General features: G+C 44.3%; 1 protein-coding gene across 1 annotated transcript in view; it reads left to right on the top strand.

Annotated features, from left to right (window-relative positions):
- The first annotated feature begins 716 nt into the window (after window positions 1–716).
- The window catches only part of rnf128a (ring finger protein 128a), a 25,179-nt gene continuing 10,128 nt past the window's right edge, over window positions 717–15,767 (top strand). The window contains exons 1-2 of the mRNA XM_063203862.1: window positions 717–1,309; window positions 10,579–10,826. Coding sequence (XP_063059932.1) covers window positions 886–1,309; window positions 10,579–10,826 — 672 coding nt within the window. The 5' untranslated portion in view covers window positions 717–885. The remainder of the gene's footprint in view (window positions 1,310–10,578; window positions 10,827–15,767) is intronic.

Raw genomic sequence — 15,767 nt, 5'->3', positions numbered from 1 at the left:
TTAAAATATCCGAATATGTGTAATCAGCATCTGTCCCATACTTGTAGAGTGAGTTTGGGGGTCATTACCATCAGTGTCCCCTGGCTGAAATGTGAAGCGGACCTTGTCCCAATGTAGAATTAACTTTGGATAAGCACATCAATGTAACCACACTGGTAAAGGAGTCATAGGCCTATTTTATTATGGAGACAAAATCCCAGATGATTATTTTATGGGACTAGTAGCCTGCCTATCTGATTAACATCAAAGTGCAAAGTCCTACTTTAAAATTATAGTAAATAAATACTTTGTTTTTCATTAAATAGGTCTATAGGTCGTGTAGCCTACCCAATAACAATCCTTAAATTGTTTTCCATGGCTTGGTCACGTAGGTGGCGTAGGCCTTTTCTACATGACAAAAGTTCTGATCCACTGCTGTGTTTGGGTAATGAAGGGTGTCAGATAATAGCGAACTGTCGCGCAGGGGGGCGCACGTGCTGCTTGTTCGAAATGGGACTTTGTGCGACACACCGGAGATCCAGCAACATACATCAATTTTAGGTCAAATGTCTACAATAGAAGCCGTATAAAATTACATTTTAGGGTGCGGAATTAAATATTTGCAAATAGCCATGTTTTAGGAGACACGAGAAACTTTAGTACTTCATTCGCCGTTGTAGCTGTACCTTTAAGAAAGAGATGGGTGTGTTCATTCTTAACCTGACCTCGATGAGGCTAGATCCTCCTTGTTCCAACTAGTTCACCTGTTAGCAGTTCAAGAAGCTGGTGAGGACCTATGAGGGTTTGCCTGATCACTGATTTCTTTTACTTATTTTACGTTGCGTTGGCGTGAACCAAAAGCAACCAATTTGCTGAGTAGGTGCGGAATCGCCACGTTGTTCAGACATGTTTCTGCTTGCGAAACAACACCTGTTTTTATGGTTATTTGTCGTATCGAGCTTACAGGTATCGAGTTTACACTTCGCGGAGGCAACATACATATGTACAGCATACCTCAACGTGTCGTATGCCAACCCCCAGAGCAACGACACTATTTGGCGATACGAGGAGATCGGGCTTTATGGACAAGATTCACCGAAGACGTCTGTCGCGGGAGATGTGTACTACCCTACACCATTATATGGCTGCGAGGCCGATGCTGTTTATGATGTTCCTAATGGATCCAAGGGCTGGATAGCGCTTATACAGCGCGGGGATGGATGCACGTTTTCGGAGAAGATCAATGTAGCGGCTAGCAAAGGAGCGATTGCTGCTGTTATTTTTAATAATGATGGCAGCGACAACAGGGTCATTCAAATGTCCCACCCGGGTGAGTGTTTATTTTGCTTGTAAACAACAGCTAATTACAATTAAATGGTTTTTGAGTCTCCCAGAAAGTTTTCTAGGCGCGTAGGCTACCAGTGAATACAATGTGTTGCCGTTAGGCTACACAGAATGCCTCCATATAAAAAAAACATATAGCGCTACATTGTTACCGTAGAATTTGTAGTCTCTGGGGTTACCCAACTGGGTGATGAGTTGTGTACATGCGTTGGAGACTGGCATTAGAGTTGTATAGCAGCATGTTGAAGACAAGAACAAGGTTTTAGACATTTTGATCGCTTCCACACGGGGGGTGGTTGGGGGCGGTGGTACTGGGGGTCAAAAGGTTAGGTCGTACACAGCGGCGGCGCTGTTAAAAAAGTTGGACAATTGTGGCCTGACAATGAATTTACACATCTATTCACTGCAGTAACACAAGCTAATAGACGGGCCATTACTGACGTTGTAGTTCAGATTTTGAAGACAAGCAGACCAACACAATGGGCTTTTAGGATGATCCACCGGCTGACATATAGAACATTCTCTCTACACCTCTACTTGAAGAATGTTGTGTTATCAGAATAGTCTACAAGATTACCACTCCAAACAACTCAAACTGGGAAAGCAAACGTGTAACACACGATGAAAATAAGGGAAATGATAACAACAGCACTAGGCCTAGTCCAAATATTTTTGCGAGAGTGTTTCTTCAGCTCTTCCTTGTGATCTGTGATCATCAGATGTCACCAGCTCTCTCACATGAGTAGGCCCTATTCATTTTTGCAGCTGACCCTCATCTCCCGGTCATAGAGTTGAACCATTGAGATATACTCTCAATGAGTTGAACTAACAAACTTGAGGGTGCCTGCAACGTTTTGTGGTAACACCTGACATAAAACAGTATACTATAGCCTTGTCATAGTCAACCATGGACTTGTTTCTTTCAATGGTGCCATTGTTTGAAGGGTGAAATACAGGGAAAGTTGCCTGTACAGGACCAGTACTGATATTTCTTGTTTGTCTGAGTTAAGTTACTCCACCTCAACTATCTTCGACCTCCGGTTCGAACATTCAGAAGGATTTACCCATGCAGGCTTTTATGTGGTCGTGGTGTTGCTGCTAGTCTCTCTTCTTAAAAATAGCGTGGCTGAGAGCTCACTCGGTGGGGAAGTGAATTGTGTTTCATAGTTGGCCTGCTGTACAGTACATTGTGTCAGTGTTGCATGCAGTCATTTTAGCACAGCTAAACTATAATCTAATGCATGAGGAGATATTGGCCATAACTCAATGTTTACAGTGCGTACAGTGGACACAAAAGCTGGATCTCACAAAATGTTATGTTTTGTTTTTCCTTAAATCCCATCCATCTGTATATAAGATGTAGACATCATCGAAATAGACAACATTTCCTCTTCACAAAGCCAATAATCCTGAAAACTTGGACCATTTTCAGACCTGGATTATTACTGTCCAGATAGGAAGGTGGTTTCCAGGGCCACCTGGATCCGTGCAACTGGATCAAAATTGTTCTGGACGAGGCCAGATGCCTCCTCTCCTCCTCTCCCCTCCCCTCCCCTCCTGGATGACAACTGGACCAGAACTGTTCTTGACTAGTAGGCAAGTCCTCTCCTCGCCTCTCCTCCGCTTCGGGGATGACGATGCGTACGGCGCAGCGCACAGCAATCTATTGGCCATTGTGTGGGATGAAATGGAATCCACCATTCAGTAGTGCGTTCTAGCACGGCACCAGGAAGCCAGAGAGGTCAGTAAGGGTCAGCCGGGGGGCGACACGGAATGAAGTAAGCAGCGAGGAGAAGAAACAACAACAGCACCATACATCATCACACACGTGTTGCGCACCACACTCTAGTGTAGGGCACAGCCAAGTCAAGTATCAACTTAGTAAAAAAATGCGCTGACCGTATGCTAATTTGTAGGCAAATTATTGCTAGTAAAATGAGCAGCATCAGGCAAAACCTCTGCGCACGCATGTGTGCTGGAGTCGTGCTGTTGTATTGGTCCCAGCTGCTGTATTGAGTAAATGTGTGGGCCGTTTTTTTTATTCTGAAAGACATTATGGAGTATGGAGTATGCTTTGGTATGGAGTGCACCTGCTTGCTGCACAATAGGTGACCTGGTTTACTAAGAAATGTAAAAATGTGTGGGGGTATGCAATGCATACTGTAGGTGCTGGCTTTCCCATCCGATCAGTTGTTCATAGGAAGGCAAAGGTTTCTGAAACTGGTGGTTACATACACTACAGGCAGACCTGCCAACACGGGGTCGGGTGGAGGGTGTCAAAGGGGCCAGAGAAAGGAGGGGCCCAGAATTGGGTCCCAGTTATCTTTTGAGAAGGGAGCCTTTTCAGGTGGTTCTGTCCAGGGCCTGGCAAAAGCTGACAGTGGGCCCTGCATACAGGCATAAATGTGGTTGAATATGCCAGGTAGACTTTAGCCTTTGATGGCCTTGGCTGCTTGCTTACATCACACGAAATTTCGGTCATTAAACTACATAAGTACTTTAATAAAACAGAGACGGACACTGACATAGGCACTTGACATCAACCTGTCATCTGTTTCTCACTCTGCCTGCAGTACCATCATGATCTTTTGTCAAGTTTTCTCTCGCAAGGGCCGTGTTGTCAAGATGACAAAATGGTGACTATCTAGAAATCAGGGCTATCTCGAAGCAGATAACGCCAGCAGAGATGATGAAACTCGGCCTCGTAGTAACTGCATAACTGATGTTGGTTGGTGTTTCGTAACAACTGAACAACTCAAGGATATTTCTCCTTTCGTCCTGCGTTCAAGTTCAACACAGTTACTGGGTGCAGGAGATGGAAATAGGGTCTGATATCAGGCTTTTTGCATGCCCCGTGCATCTGCTAGTTGTCATAAGTCATTATCAGTGCCTTGTGACATTTTTATGGTCGTGCTTCATTTTAATTTCCTCTCCTGTATGCAAAACACACAAAGTAATGTAGCATATCTGGAACCTCCAAATCAACGTAAGATCTGGCTCTGACATTAAGGATTGTTAAGTTACTATGGCACATTACTAAAATACCAGTGTGAAAATGAGATTTTTAAATTGATATGTAAATAGTTGACTCTTCGTGTGTTAACTTGGGTGAAAGGTCTGTCATCGAATGACCTCCTGCCGTTGAAAAAAACATAACGTTTCGCAAAGTCAGTTTTACTGATAAGCAATTGCTACTGTAGTTGTTTGTACGGCCTTGTGTGAATTGTTTTGTTACTTTCACAATTGTATTGCAGCATGGTCACCATGAAAATGACTCTTGGACATTTGCCAGGCTCTTGTCATGTCTAGGCGATTTGAAATTATGGTATAAGGACCCTCAATACTTGGCTTGTGTGTTTGCACTGTCCGAAGGCTTTTTGCCCCTGCTGCAGATCACTGTGTTGTCAGGATGTGCCATGACTCTATACAAATAAGACCTAAAGGTTGTTTGTGGGGTGTGTCATCTTGTTTTTGACGCGTGTGTGTCTGACAGAACAAAAGATATATATATATATATATATATATGGACCACACACACAAAACATTAGTCACTGCACTGTACAAACTGTTCAGCACATGCTATGCAGTGCATTGTACATTCTGGCATACCTGGCGTGTGGGCTTCTCTGATGGTCCTGGACTTTGCTTCCTACAATGCCATTGACTAAACTAATAAAGCTATTTATCTTGGGTGCCATGTGACCTGACAATCAAACAGTGGGTTAACTGTGACCAAGGCCTGCACAGAACATTTCAGCAAATTTTGACACTGCAGACTGCAGAGAGGTCACTTGGCTGACTGTGTACATGGGGCTGTGTCAATACGAACGGCTGGCCCGCCTATCATTTTGTTAGAAAGCTTAATCCCCTATCAAGTTGGCAGGGGTCCGAGGTGGCTCCCACTGGGACAGTCTGCATTCTAGTCATTTTATCATTTGTGCGCATTTTAGGTTCTTATACATTAGTGTAAAATAACTTTTTTCGTCACTAGCCAATTTGTTTAGCAGATGTTAAGTTTTACTAGCCACACATACACTCACTACCAGTAAAAGTGGCTAGTAAGTTTTCTCTACTAGCCAAACTGAAATTTCAACAAACATTTTGCCTGTTGGCTGGTGACCTGATTACACACAAGTTGAGATATCATTCATATTTTTTATTGGTTTCTTTTGTCATGTTATTATTGTTTGTGTTGTGTCTGTTCACCTCCTGTTTATTATTAATAGACTGATGTGTTCGGGTATATTTATGGCGTGATATGACACTTAATCATTATTAGACATAGCAAGTAGGCACAGCCCACAATTAACCTTCGAACGCAGTCATTATCAAATGCGGCTCTCCAATGAGGGTCATGAGTGACGGACGGACACTAAACCAGATGTCACAGAATGTTCTCGTTTCGCTCATGTGTACATTGTGATCAGAGAGGAAGTAGAATGGGTGGCTTTGTCAGTAGGGGTATAATGTATGTTGTCATCTTACATGTCATTGTTCCTGGTTTGTAAATTAACTCGAAAAACAGGTCAACCCAAACTTTTTCGGTTAAAGAAAGCACGCCACTTGATTGATAGTTTGGGGGCTTCTTTGTGTTATCTCTTTTGAATCTTTTGAAGTTGAGCTTTGTCAACTGAAGAACCAGAGAGGGTTAAACCGTGTGCCTTCACATGATGTAACACAGTGTAGAGCAGTAGCAGAGGGTTTTTTACTCTCCATAGTGAACGGATTTGGGCCTGAGGAGACCTGCTGCTGCTGGTGGGGTAATTGGGCTCCAGTAAGGAAAAGCATTCGGCCCTGATAACAAGCTTGGAGGCCTGAAACAGTCGGGAGTTTCCTTTGGTTGGACTCGCTCACTCACTCGCTCGCCTGCTCAGTGCTCACTCACTTGTTCTCGTCACATCACCCAGTGCAGTGCTGCTGTTATCTTATTACACAACAATGTTCTTTCTCTCCTCTCTGACAGACACTGTGTGAGTGAGTGTGTGGGTTTTATCTCTATGTAACCAAAAGCAAACGCAGCACACTCTCTCTTCTCAGATCCGTCCTCGGCCGAGAGAGTCGGCAGACAAGTGTCGTCAACGTTTTCTTAAGATTTGGCAAGGGTTTGTGTGTGTGCTCTGTGATCTCTTGACCACCTTCACTAGTCGTAGACACAGTTTTGATAAAGGAAATCTATTAGAACACGGAGAGTCCCCAAGAATTTCTGGGAAATTCTAAACTAGATGGAGGAGGTGGAAGATCATGTGATCATCTGAAAAGCATGCGTGCGTGCGTGCGTGCATGCTTGCGAGCGAGCGACCTGAGCAGAATGTTAATGGGCATCCAGTTTACCTGAGCCTGTTGAGCGACTTGCTGACATTTCTGTTCAGCCAGGTCAGATGGAAAGCATGCTGACTCACATGATACTCGCTACACAACTCACAAAGACGCCATCCGGGTGGCAGACAAGGAGCAAGTTATTTTTCTATTCATGGTCGGACAGCAGTTGGTTTTGGTTTCCTTAGGCCAGCAGTGTTTCCCATATAGGCTAGCATTCTGTGGCACAGCACCACAAAATTGGAACCGAGGACTACAAATTGATCAATGAATTCATACACACTTACAGCACACGTGTCAATGGTAGTAGTACACGTATACAGTACATGTACATGCACTGGCCTAATGTATTTTGCCTGTAGCACCATGCAATGTTGCGTCGTCTGTAGGAAACGCTGTCTAGTTCTAAAGTTATTTGAACTGCATGTCTCATAGTGTGTTTTTGTCTGTCTTTGTCCTGTCTGGTGTGCTTCCTATATTAAGGGTGCTCACATGCCCTGCAAGTGGGCCGTGTTGTAGGTTCACACACAAGTCATAAGCCACTTGGTGGGCTGGTGGTTCCTGATTTTCGCAGCTGGATGGGGAAGTTGCTTTAAAAACCCAGAACTGGAAAAATCAGTGGATCCGATGACTGTACCAGTAACCTGCTCTGTGTGGCTCATGTGTTCGGTTGGTGCTACCATGTCACACAGCCTCAAACTAAAAACGCAGTCAGTCTGTTGCAGCAGAGCGGACTACACAGAGTCTCTGGCCCTCAGGCTGGTTGAAAATAAAAGCATGTCGTCTCTCGGAACAAATCACCTTTTTTTAATGAACAATTGTTTTTATATTTTTGAGAGAGCAGAGAAGATAACAGCAAAGAAAGTGGCATGGAATATCTCTTGGTAACTGATTCATCCACCCATCCGCCAGAATATGGAATGCATACAGTAAAAGTGGGAAAAAAATACAGGTAGACCTCATCAGAGATGAACACTTAGTATGTTTAACACTTTACTTCCTCAGTGTTTTTGATATAGACATGCGTGTCTTGGCTGTTAAATGGCTCCATTTAAGTAATATAAAGTAGGGTGCGAGCCCATACATTATTACATGATGGGCTAGTATGTTTGTGGAGTTCCAGTGGCGAAACCAGTAGCAACCTCTTTTAGCATTGGCTGTGGCTGAGATGGCTAAGGCACTGTAGCATAGAGGTAGAACATTAGACTAGAGATGACATAGCAATTTGCAACAGCACTGGAAAGCCACAAGTGCAGCCTCCATCGTGTAGGTATAGTGTAGGTACCTTTAGTCAATGCAAATTGACGGACAACACGCCCACCTCTGTCAAAATATGACTAAAACTTTGTGATTAATCAACCTATTAATCAAGGACCAGATTTGAAATGGTTGGCTAAATATTTACTTGCATCCGATGAGTCGATAAAATGCATTTCAAATCAGTTTATATTAATTATTTAGATATACTACAAATATTGTCCTTGTGTAGTGTGTTGATGGAAAGTTTCACATTATTAAGCCATCTTTTGACAAGTGGTGAGCCCCCTTCACCATTCATTACATTTCTCAGGTCTACCTCCAAATACTGGCTGCCAGGATTACCAGTGAAAAAGGGAGCAGGGTCACCTCTAGTCTAATGTTCTTCAGTACCTCAATGCACTGCAGTGTTACGCTGGGGACCCATGTTGAATTCCAGCCAGAGGTCATTCCCCAATCCTCCCCTGCCTCTGTCTCGCCCACTGCTTTCACTATCTTCACTGTCCTATCTCAAACCAAGGCATACAAGCTCCCCCAAAATCAAAAACTAGTTGCAACCTTTTAACTGTTATAAGTACAGAAAGAAGCATGATTATCTTAGAAAGCAATCGGTATCGCATCGGCCATTAAAAAACCTTTATCGGTCGACCCCTACTGAATGATATCTTTATCTGGTATATACTGTAACTGAAATGTCATCATTGGCAGAGCGGCTCAGGAGCTGCTGAGCGATCCCAGAAAAAAAACAAATCTAAACTACTTCAATGTCCCATGTGGACATGCAATGCAGTCAGGGAAACCTCTCAAATGTGTTTAGTACATTGTGTGCTTTTTTCCATCATGCATCATGATGTCTTGGGTATTTACAGTGCTACAGTGCTTTTTTTCCATCACGTATCATGATGACTTGGGTATTTAGAAGAACTTTTGTTATCATTTGTCCATGTGTGACTGAGCAATTTGCTGAACATAAAAGGCTGTTTAGTCACAACAAGAAAGCCGGGTGGTTTACTGTCAACTGCTTGCAGTTTATAGACAACAGTTCATGGTCCACAGTACGGCGGCGGGTTTTTCCATACCTTAAAATGATGGCCATTGTTATCTATGTCAAGGCGAAGACCTATGACCGGGTCTGTGCGCGGCCATTATTGTCTTACATAGTACAAGCATCTGTGTCATAAGAATCACTGTTGGGTTATTCTCGGATATTTATAATTTACATTCGTAGAATGACCCTGACTTGGCTTGGGCCTTGGCATGGGTGCGTGCGTGCGTGGATGTGCGTGTGATGGGCATGTGTTTGTGCACGCGCTCCACAACATGTTTGTCTGTGTGCGTGCAGGCAACACTCTGGCCTGGTTGAAAACACAGATGGTATTGTGCTGTGGTTTGTTTGAGGTGAATAAGTCTGGGTTAGTGGAACGGAGGGGGGGTTGCGGGTGTTTTTACTCTATCCAGTAGCTTCAGCTGATTGTGTCACTGTTTCTGTTAATGTTGCAAAGTATAAATGTCAGATCCCTGCCTTTAGGTGCTGATAACTGCAGCACTAGTTTGAAATTTCAACAAAAAAGGAGGTCTACCCCACACAGCTCGACTTAACAGATTTTATTTACAACTCCTGTCACTTACAACAGTGGTCTCCAATTATTTTTCTCCAAGGGCCAAATTATGTAGCGCAAGTGAGGCTGCGGGCCAACCCAATGAGAAACAATGTATATGATTGGACAGAGAACAGATCTTCGCTTTTCCGTTTTCCCTTCTTTTCAATGTCTGTGATGAGACGGCATAAAATCTAACTCTCTGTGAATGCTTTGGAGAACTGAAGTTTTATTGATCGAAAATCACACACATTTATGTTTTCATTTGTTCTGACCTCATGGCGGGCCAAATGTTTGCCATGCCCAGGCCGGATGTGGCCCACAGGCCTTTGTTTGGAGACTAAAGGACCTACAGTGTCATCAAGTTCGTTCAAGATCCCTCTGTATGTGTCTCTCATGCTGTAACAATGCATGGAGAATTCAGGTGCAAGACCTTCTCTGTGCATTTGGGATGAATTTACAGAAAGGGCTGTTTTCTTATATATATTTTCTCTTTTTCTCCATCTTGTTTTGTTTGAACTTCTTGTCAACATTTAATTGACCTTTTTATTGACATTACTTGGGGGTGGGGGTATGATTTTTTTAATCCAATTTAATTCTGGCACTTTTGCCAGAATTACCAGTTGATAAGTTCACCATTACTATCTAGAGTGCCCCAGGATCGTCTCTTCTTTGAAACGATCGGTGTGTGTGTGTAGTTGGGCAGTCCTCTGTGTGTTTTAAGTCATAGCCCAATATAAATGCTTTAAATAGTTATTATCTTCATAATTACTTCCTTGAGTGCTTCAGTGTCATTTCTTGTTCAAAATAACCTGTGTGCGTATTTGCATGCGTGTTGGCAAATACTGGTGACAGGGTGACTGATTATTGAAATAAAGGCCTTTACTTTACTATCCTCTTAAGTTCTTCAGGATCTCTTATCTTCTTTGAAATAACGTGTGAGTGTGTCTTGTACGTGTTGGCAGGCACGGGTGACACGGTGGAAGGGATTATTAAATAAAGGCTTTTACTTTACGTGCTTCAGGATCTCTTGTCTTCTTTGAAATAACCCGTGTCTGTGTTTTGTTGTTGTGCGTGTTGGCAGGTACGGGCGACACGGTGGCGGTGATGATCGGCAGCGGGCGCGGCATGGAGATGGTGAGCCTGCTGCAGAGGGGCATCTCGGTCACCATGGCGATCGAGGTGGGCAGGCAGCATGGCTACTGGATGAGCCACTACTCGGTCTTCTTCGTCTCCATCTCCTTCTTCGTGGTGACTGCGGCCACCGTGGGCTACTTCATCTTCTACTCCGCACGACGCCTCAGCACCGTCCGACAGCAGAACCGCAAGCAGGTACATTTGTTTTTCTCAAAGGGGGCTCTACTGCCTTCCCCAGGGGGCATTAGGGAGCCCTCTGGGCGGAGGGGGTTACAGCAAAGATTTTCAATATACTAACGAAGATGAGTCAAACCACGTGTAGCCAATGCAACCAACTGGGATCAAGTACGTCTCCTAAATGGGCGTGACTTTACCATTGAACTCCTACCATTGAACTTAGTCTATAAAGGGGCATGGCTGCCATAGTAGTGCCATAAGTAGATTTTGGAAGAATTCCTTTTTTTGGCTTTTTGGGCCTTTCTTATGACAGAACAGTGTGAGCGAAGACGGGGAATGAACAGGACATGGTAGGGTTGGGACACGGCACAGGCTGGATTGGAACCTCGGTCCATCCATATGTGGGGGGCTTAGCGTGCTACGGTTATAAACAAATTATACATTGTTTTTGCAAAATGCAAAATTTACATCAAGAATCTTAACAGAGACAATGTCCTCAAAGTATGCAAAAAAAGCAAAACGGTCAACAACGGTCACCTGTACAAAATGCACATCCCAACATAATCAAATATCTGTTTCCGGCAAAAATTCTAATGTTGCACTGAGAAGGACATCAGGCACCAATACACAAAACACAAAACTTGCTCTGAGAATAGCACCTAAAGTTACTCTACTCTACTACCTAAGGGAACGTCCTCAAATTAAACAATGAGTTTCAAAAACATAACAAAAAACTGGGACTGAGGCCCTACCGTGGCTGATATGGTAGGGCACTCGTCTACTACGCGGCAGACCTGGGTTCGATTCCCGGTCTGAGAAAAAACAACAAAGGCTTGTAAAGCCCCCCAAAAAATACTTTAAAAAAAAAAAAACTGGGACTGAGAAATTAAACCAAAGTGACCTCTTCTTTAGTACTTGGCACTGGGTGGAGAAACTCATCCCAAAGCAGTGTTCCTATATGATACATTGGTTTGCGAAATGTAAACATGAAATTGACACCAAGAGCCACACCCAAGCTAGCATACTCCAATTAAATATTGGTTTGCAAAACACAAAATTGACAAACGCACCCGAGGGAACGTATTCAAATTAAACTCCAGCTTGCTAAAAAAGGCAAATCTGGCTCTCAGAAACATACCCAAGAGAATGTCGTCAAATTAAACTCCAGTTTGCAAAAAATGCTAAATTGACCTCTAGAAAACACACCCAAGGGAGCATACTCAAATTAAACAAGCATACTGCAAAAATGGGTCTGACGAATGCAGCCAAGAGTGGGTACTGAAATGGGTACTTGGCAGAAGCAGAGTGTTCAAAAAGTGGTTGCAGCTGTGGTTTAGGAATTGGTCTTGGCCATTGAAGATATGAGGGGGGTCACAGGTTCAATGGCTTTACCAGCTGAAAAAATGTGGGTGGGTAGGATGTTAAGAGGGTGTAACCAGAAATGCTCCTGTTCCCTCATCCATGGTTCGAGTGTCCTGGTGGGAAGGCATTTAACCCCAACAACACACACACACACACACACACACACACACACACACACACACCCTACCCCCATCCACATTTCTTAAGGGGGAATCGGCCTGGTACCAAATTCACTAGCTGTTCTGTATGTAAGCTTAATGTCATGTCATGTCATAGAATTACACAAAAAAGAAACAAACAAACATACAGTAAATAGGTCATTCCAACCATCTAATAAACACAACTGATCAAGGATATCAGAGTGTCTTGGCAGATGGACAACACCAATGGGTTTTCACTTGACAAAACTAGAACCGGGATCCCCACCGTTTAACTCACGGAGACTTAACACCATTTTCCTAAAGCGCGGCCTGGGCAGGGACAAGTGCTGCTTTGGCTATGGAGCCAATGGACAGTGTTAGTTAGGGTGGCCTCCTTTTCTCCTCTCCCTCTCAGGTTTCCCAGAGAACTGGTTAAACCAGTCCGACAGGCCGCATAGTTTCTGTCTTTGTGTTGATATGGACACAGTGCGTTGATGCGCTGAACGTTCAGTACTTTCTTTAAACAGCCTTGCCATTAAGGCGGTTGCTTGTCGACGTTGTTAACAGTAAAGTAAATAACCTTGTCTGGCATTGTAGCGTAAGTAGTTACTAGTGCAGGGTAGTGTTACTACAGTAGCTGTCGTTTGGCTTCTATTTCCGACTAATCATTGTCCGTTTCGAGAGGAACAAAAGAGAATCTTATCCGCTGATAGTAGTTTTTTCCACTATGCTTGTCAAGCGCAGCACACCCTTCTTTGTAGCCATGGAAAAATACACACACACAGGCAGGCACTTGCTCACCGCTGTAAAACTGAAGAGCAGGCCGAGAGCATGTTAGGAGAGGAGGCTGATGATTCCAGCTGCCTAAGGACATGACTACATTCTGGGCGTGCTGATGGCAGGAGCGTGTGTGTGTGTGTGTGTTTTTTTTCTTCACACCAGTAGTTTATCTGCCCAGGCTTGCTGTGTCACTAGTTCTGACAGAAACCTTTGCACCATGAGCAGATATTTTCTGTTCACCTTGGCCCAGGCCCGATAAGCGCCTGTGAGGTTGTATCACCGGAAGGCTAATAAACTGGATTTTTTTAAAAATGTAGCTTTCGTGTACTGGGGGGAACGGCACCAGTGAGGTCGCATTAGTATGGGGCTTACAAACCGCAGAGCATTTGTTTGTCAAGGTGATTGGAGGCACGGCACGAGTCAGACACGAGACGATCGTCATTGGAAAGGTGGTGATGTACTGTATGTGTCATACAAAATGTGATATGAAAACCTCTGAAAAATAAATGGCACATGTAGCTGTGTTAAAATTCCACACACACACACATACATAAAAGAAATTCGCAATAAAAAAATATTTTTAGCTGATCTAGTCAAGGCTGTAGGTGGTTGTGCTGAAAGGAACCCTGGGGTCTATGTAGTTGGGAGAGAGTCTGATCTCTTCCTGGAAATGAAGATCCTTGGGACACACACACACACACACACACACACACAAAAAAAGATTTTGCCAAAATACACAGGGGTCACAGATTTGTTTTCCCTGATGGACGGGTCTACCTTTTCCGGTCGGTTGATGCCAAATTCTGCTTTTGCTACATTGTAAAAGTAATTGAAGTTGTACTCTGACCAAAACAATCCCTAACCCTAACCTGTCAGTAAAGAAATGTTTACATGAAAGAATGCTAGCAATACAAGCTGGGGGCAGGGGGTAGCAACATGCACGGTGCTGTGAAAATGTGAGCTCGGTAGCAACATACAAATTACTGTGGGTAGGGGTGGGGGTTGCAACATATGCAGTGCAGTGGGCATGTGTCACACAGACAAACACTATTCTCTGACAGGCGTTCTCGCTGCTCTCTCTGCTCGCCCCTGAGCTGAGCGCGGGGCTCGGGGGCTGAAGGAGAGCATTGTTCTTCCTGTGTGAGTGTATGCAAAGCTCCACGGCCGGCTCGCAAAATGTCAGCCAACACTAAGTACACAGACGGACCTATACACACGCCCCGCACACACATGCATACATGCATACATGTATGTACACTCACGCACGCACACTCGCATGCGCCTACACACACACAAACACATGCGCGCGCCACTTACACATAAACAAGCATAGAGACTCCGTTAAAAACATCCTGCCTATCGTCTCCAGAGAGGATTCCTAAGAGACGGACTTATCCCTGTTGTGACTAGGTCGTACGTCACCCCTAGAGTGTTGGTGCTATGGCCCTTTCACAATCATATCATGCCATATAAACCTTTTTTATTTCAAATCGTTTATCTCTCAGTAAGATTTATGGAAATATATTAAACAGTGTCTTGTGACCTGGTGCGTGTGTATGGCGTGCCCAAGCAAAGCCCAGCGTTTGTTATCTCGATAGTCTCTCCGTAGAGCCCCAGGAGAGCGTTTTAATGACTGGGAGTGAAAAACATGTAAGCCAGGGGTTTAGGGTGTGTTGTTGCCTATCAGCAGCTGAAGAAGTGACCTCATCTCCTTCCTCTCTGGAGCACAAAGATGAGGGATGAGGGTGAGGGAAAGGCAGGGGGTGAGTAACTTGGCAAATAGGCTTGCGCAATGGGGGTATAGACACAACACACGCAGAGGGAGGGAGAGAGAGAGGGGCAGAGACAGAGAGAGGGAGAGAGACAGAGAGAGAAAGACAGAAAGAGAGCGGGAAGGATACGGAAAGAGAGAGAGGGAGACGGAAAGGTAGAGAGAGGGAGACAGAAAGAGAGCGAGACTGGGTAGAAGGAGTGCCAACTACAAGCTTGGTAAATGCCAGTGTGGGCATCTAGTATCGACACAACACACAGAAAGGCAGACAGAGAAACCGAGACAGACAGAAATGGGCAGACAGACTGAAACAGAGACTGGAAGATTAGGGTGAGACGGGTGTAAGCACAACGCACTCAAGGAAAGAGAACAAAAGAGATGGACACACACACAGACACACACACACACACACACACACACACACACACACACACACACACAGACACACACAGACACACACAGACACACACACAGAGCGTGACAGAGGAGAAAGAGTAGAGACTAGCAGCTTACTAAAATGCCAATGTGGGTATCTGCCAGTGGTATTACATAAGCGTACCCGTATGCGATTTCAGGAGTTCTCTTAAAGTTGCCCTCGAGCCAGGACACGTGAAATGATGTACCGAGCAGTATCAAGGTGAATCAGAGGGGGTAAAGAAAAAGAATATCTCAAGGGCACCCTGACTCGGTGGACTGTACCATGAGTCTGGGTACCTGGGTTCGAGTCCGACCCAAGGTCATTTCGTGATCCTTCTCTGTCCCTCTCTTCTACCAATGTCCCATATCTCATATCACACTCTCCTATCATGACAAAGGCATAAAAAGCCCCAAAAAGCTATATTAAAATTATTGTAGTGTTCTGTGCTCTGGGGACTTATCACCTGGCCCGATGCCTACTTTCCCTAC

This window comes from Engraulis encrasicolus, chromosome 7, assembly GCF_034702125.1.
Source record: "Engraulis encrasicolus isolate BLACKSEA-1 chromosome 7, IST_EnEncr_1.0, whole genome shotgun sequence".
Classification (NCBI taxonomy): domain Eukaryota; kingdom Metazoa; phylum Chordata; class Actinopteri; order Clupeiformes; family Engraulidae; genus Engraulis; species Engraulis encrasicolus.
This window is presented reverse-complemented; position numbering and strand designations above follow the sequence as displayed.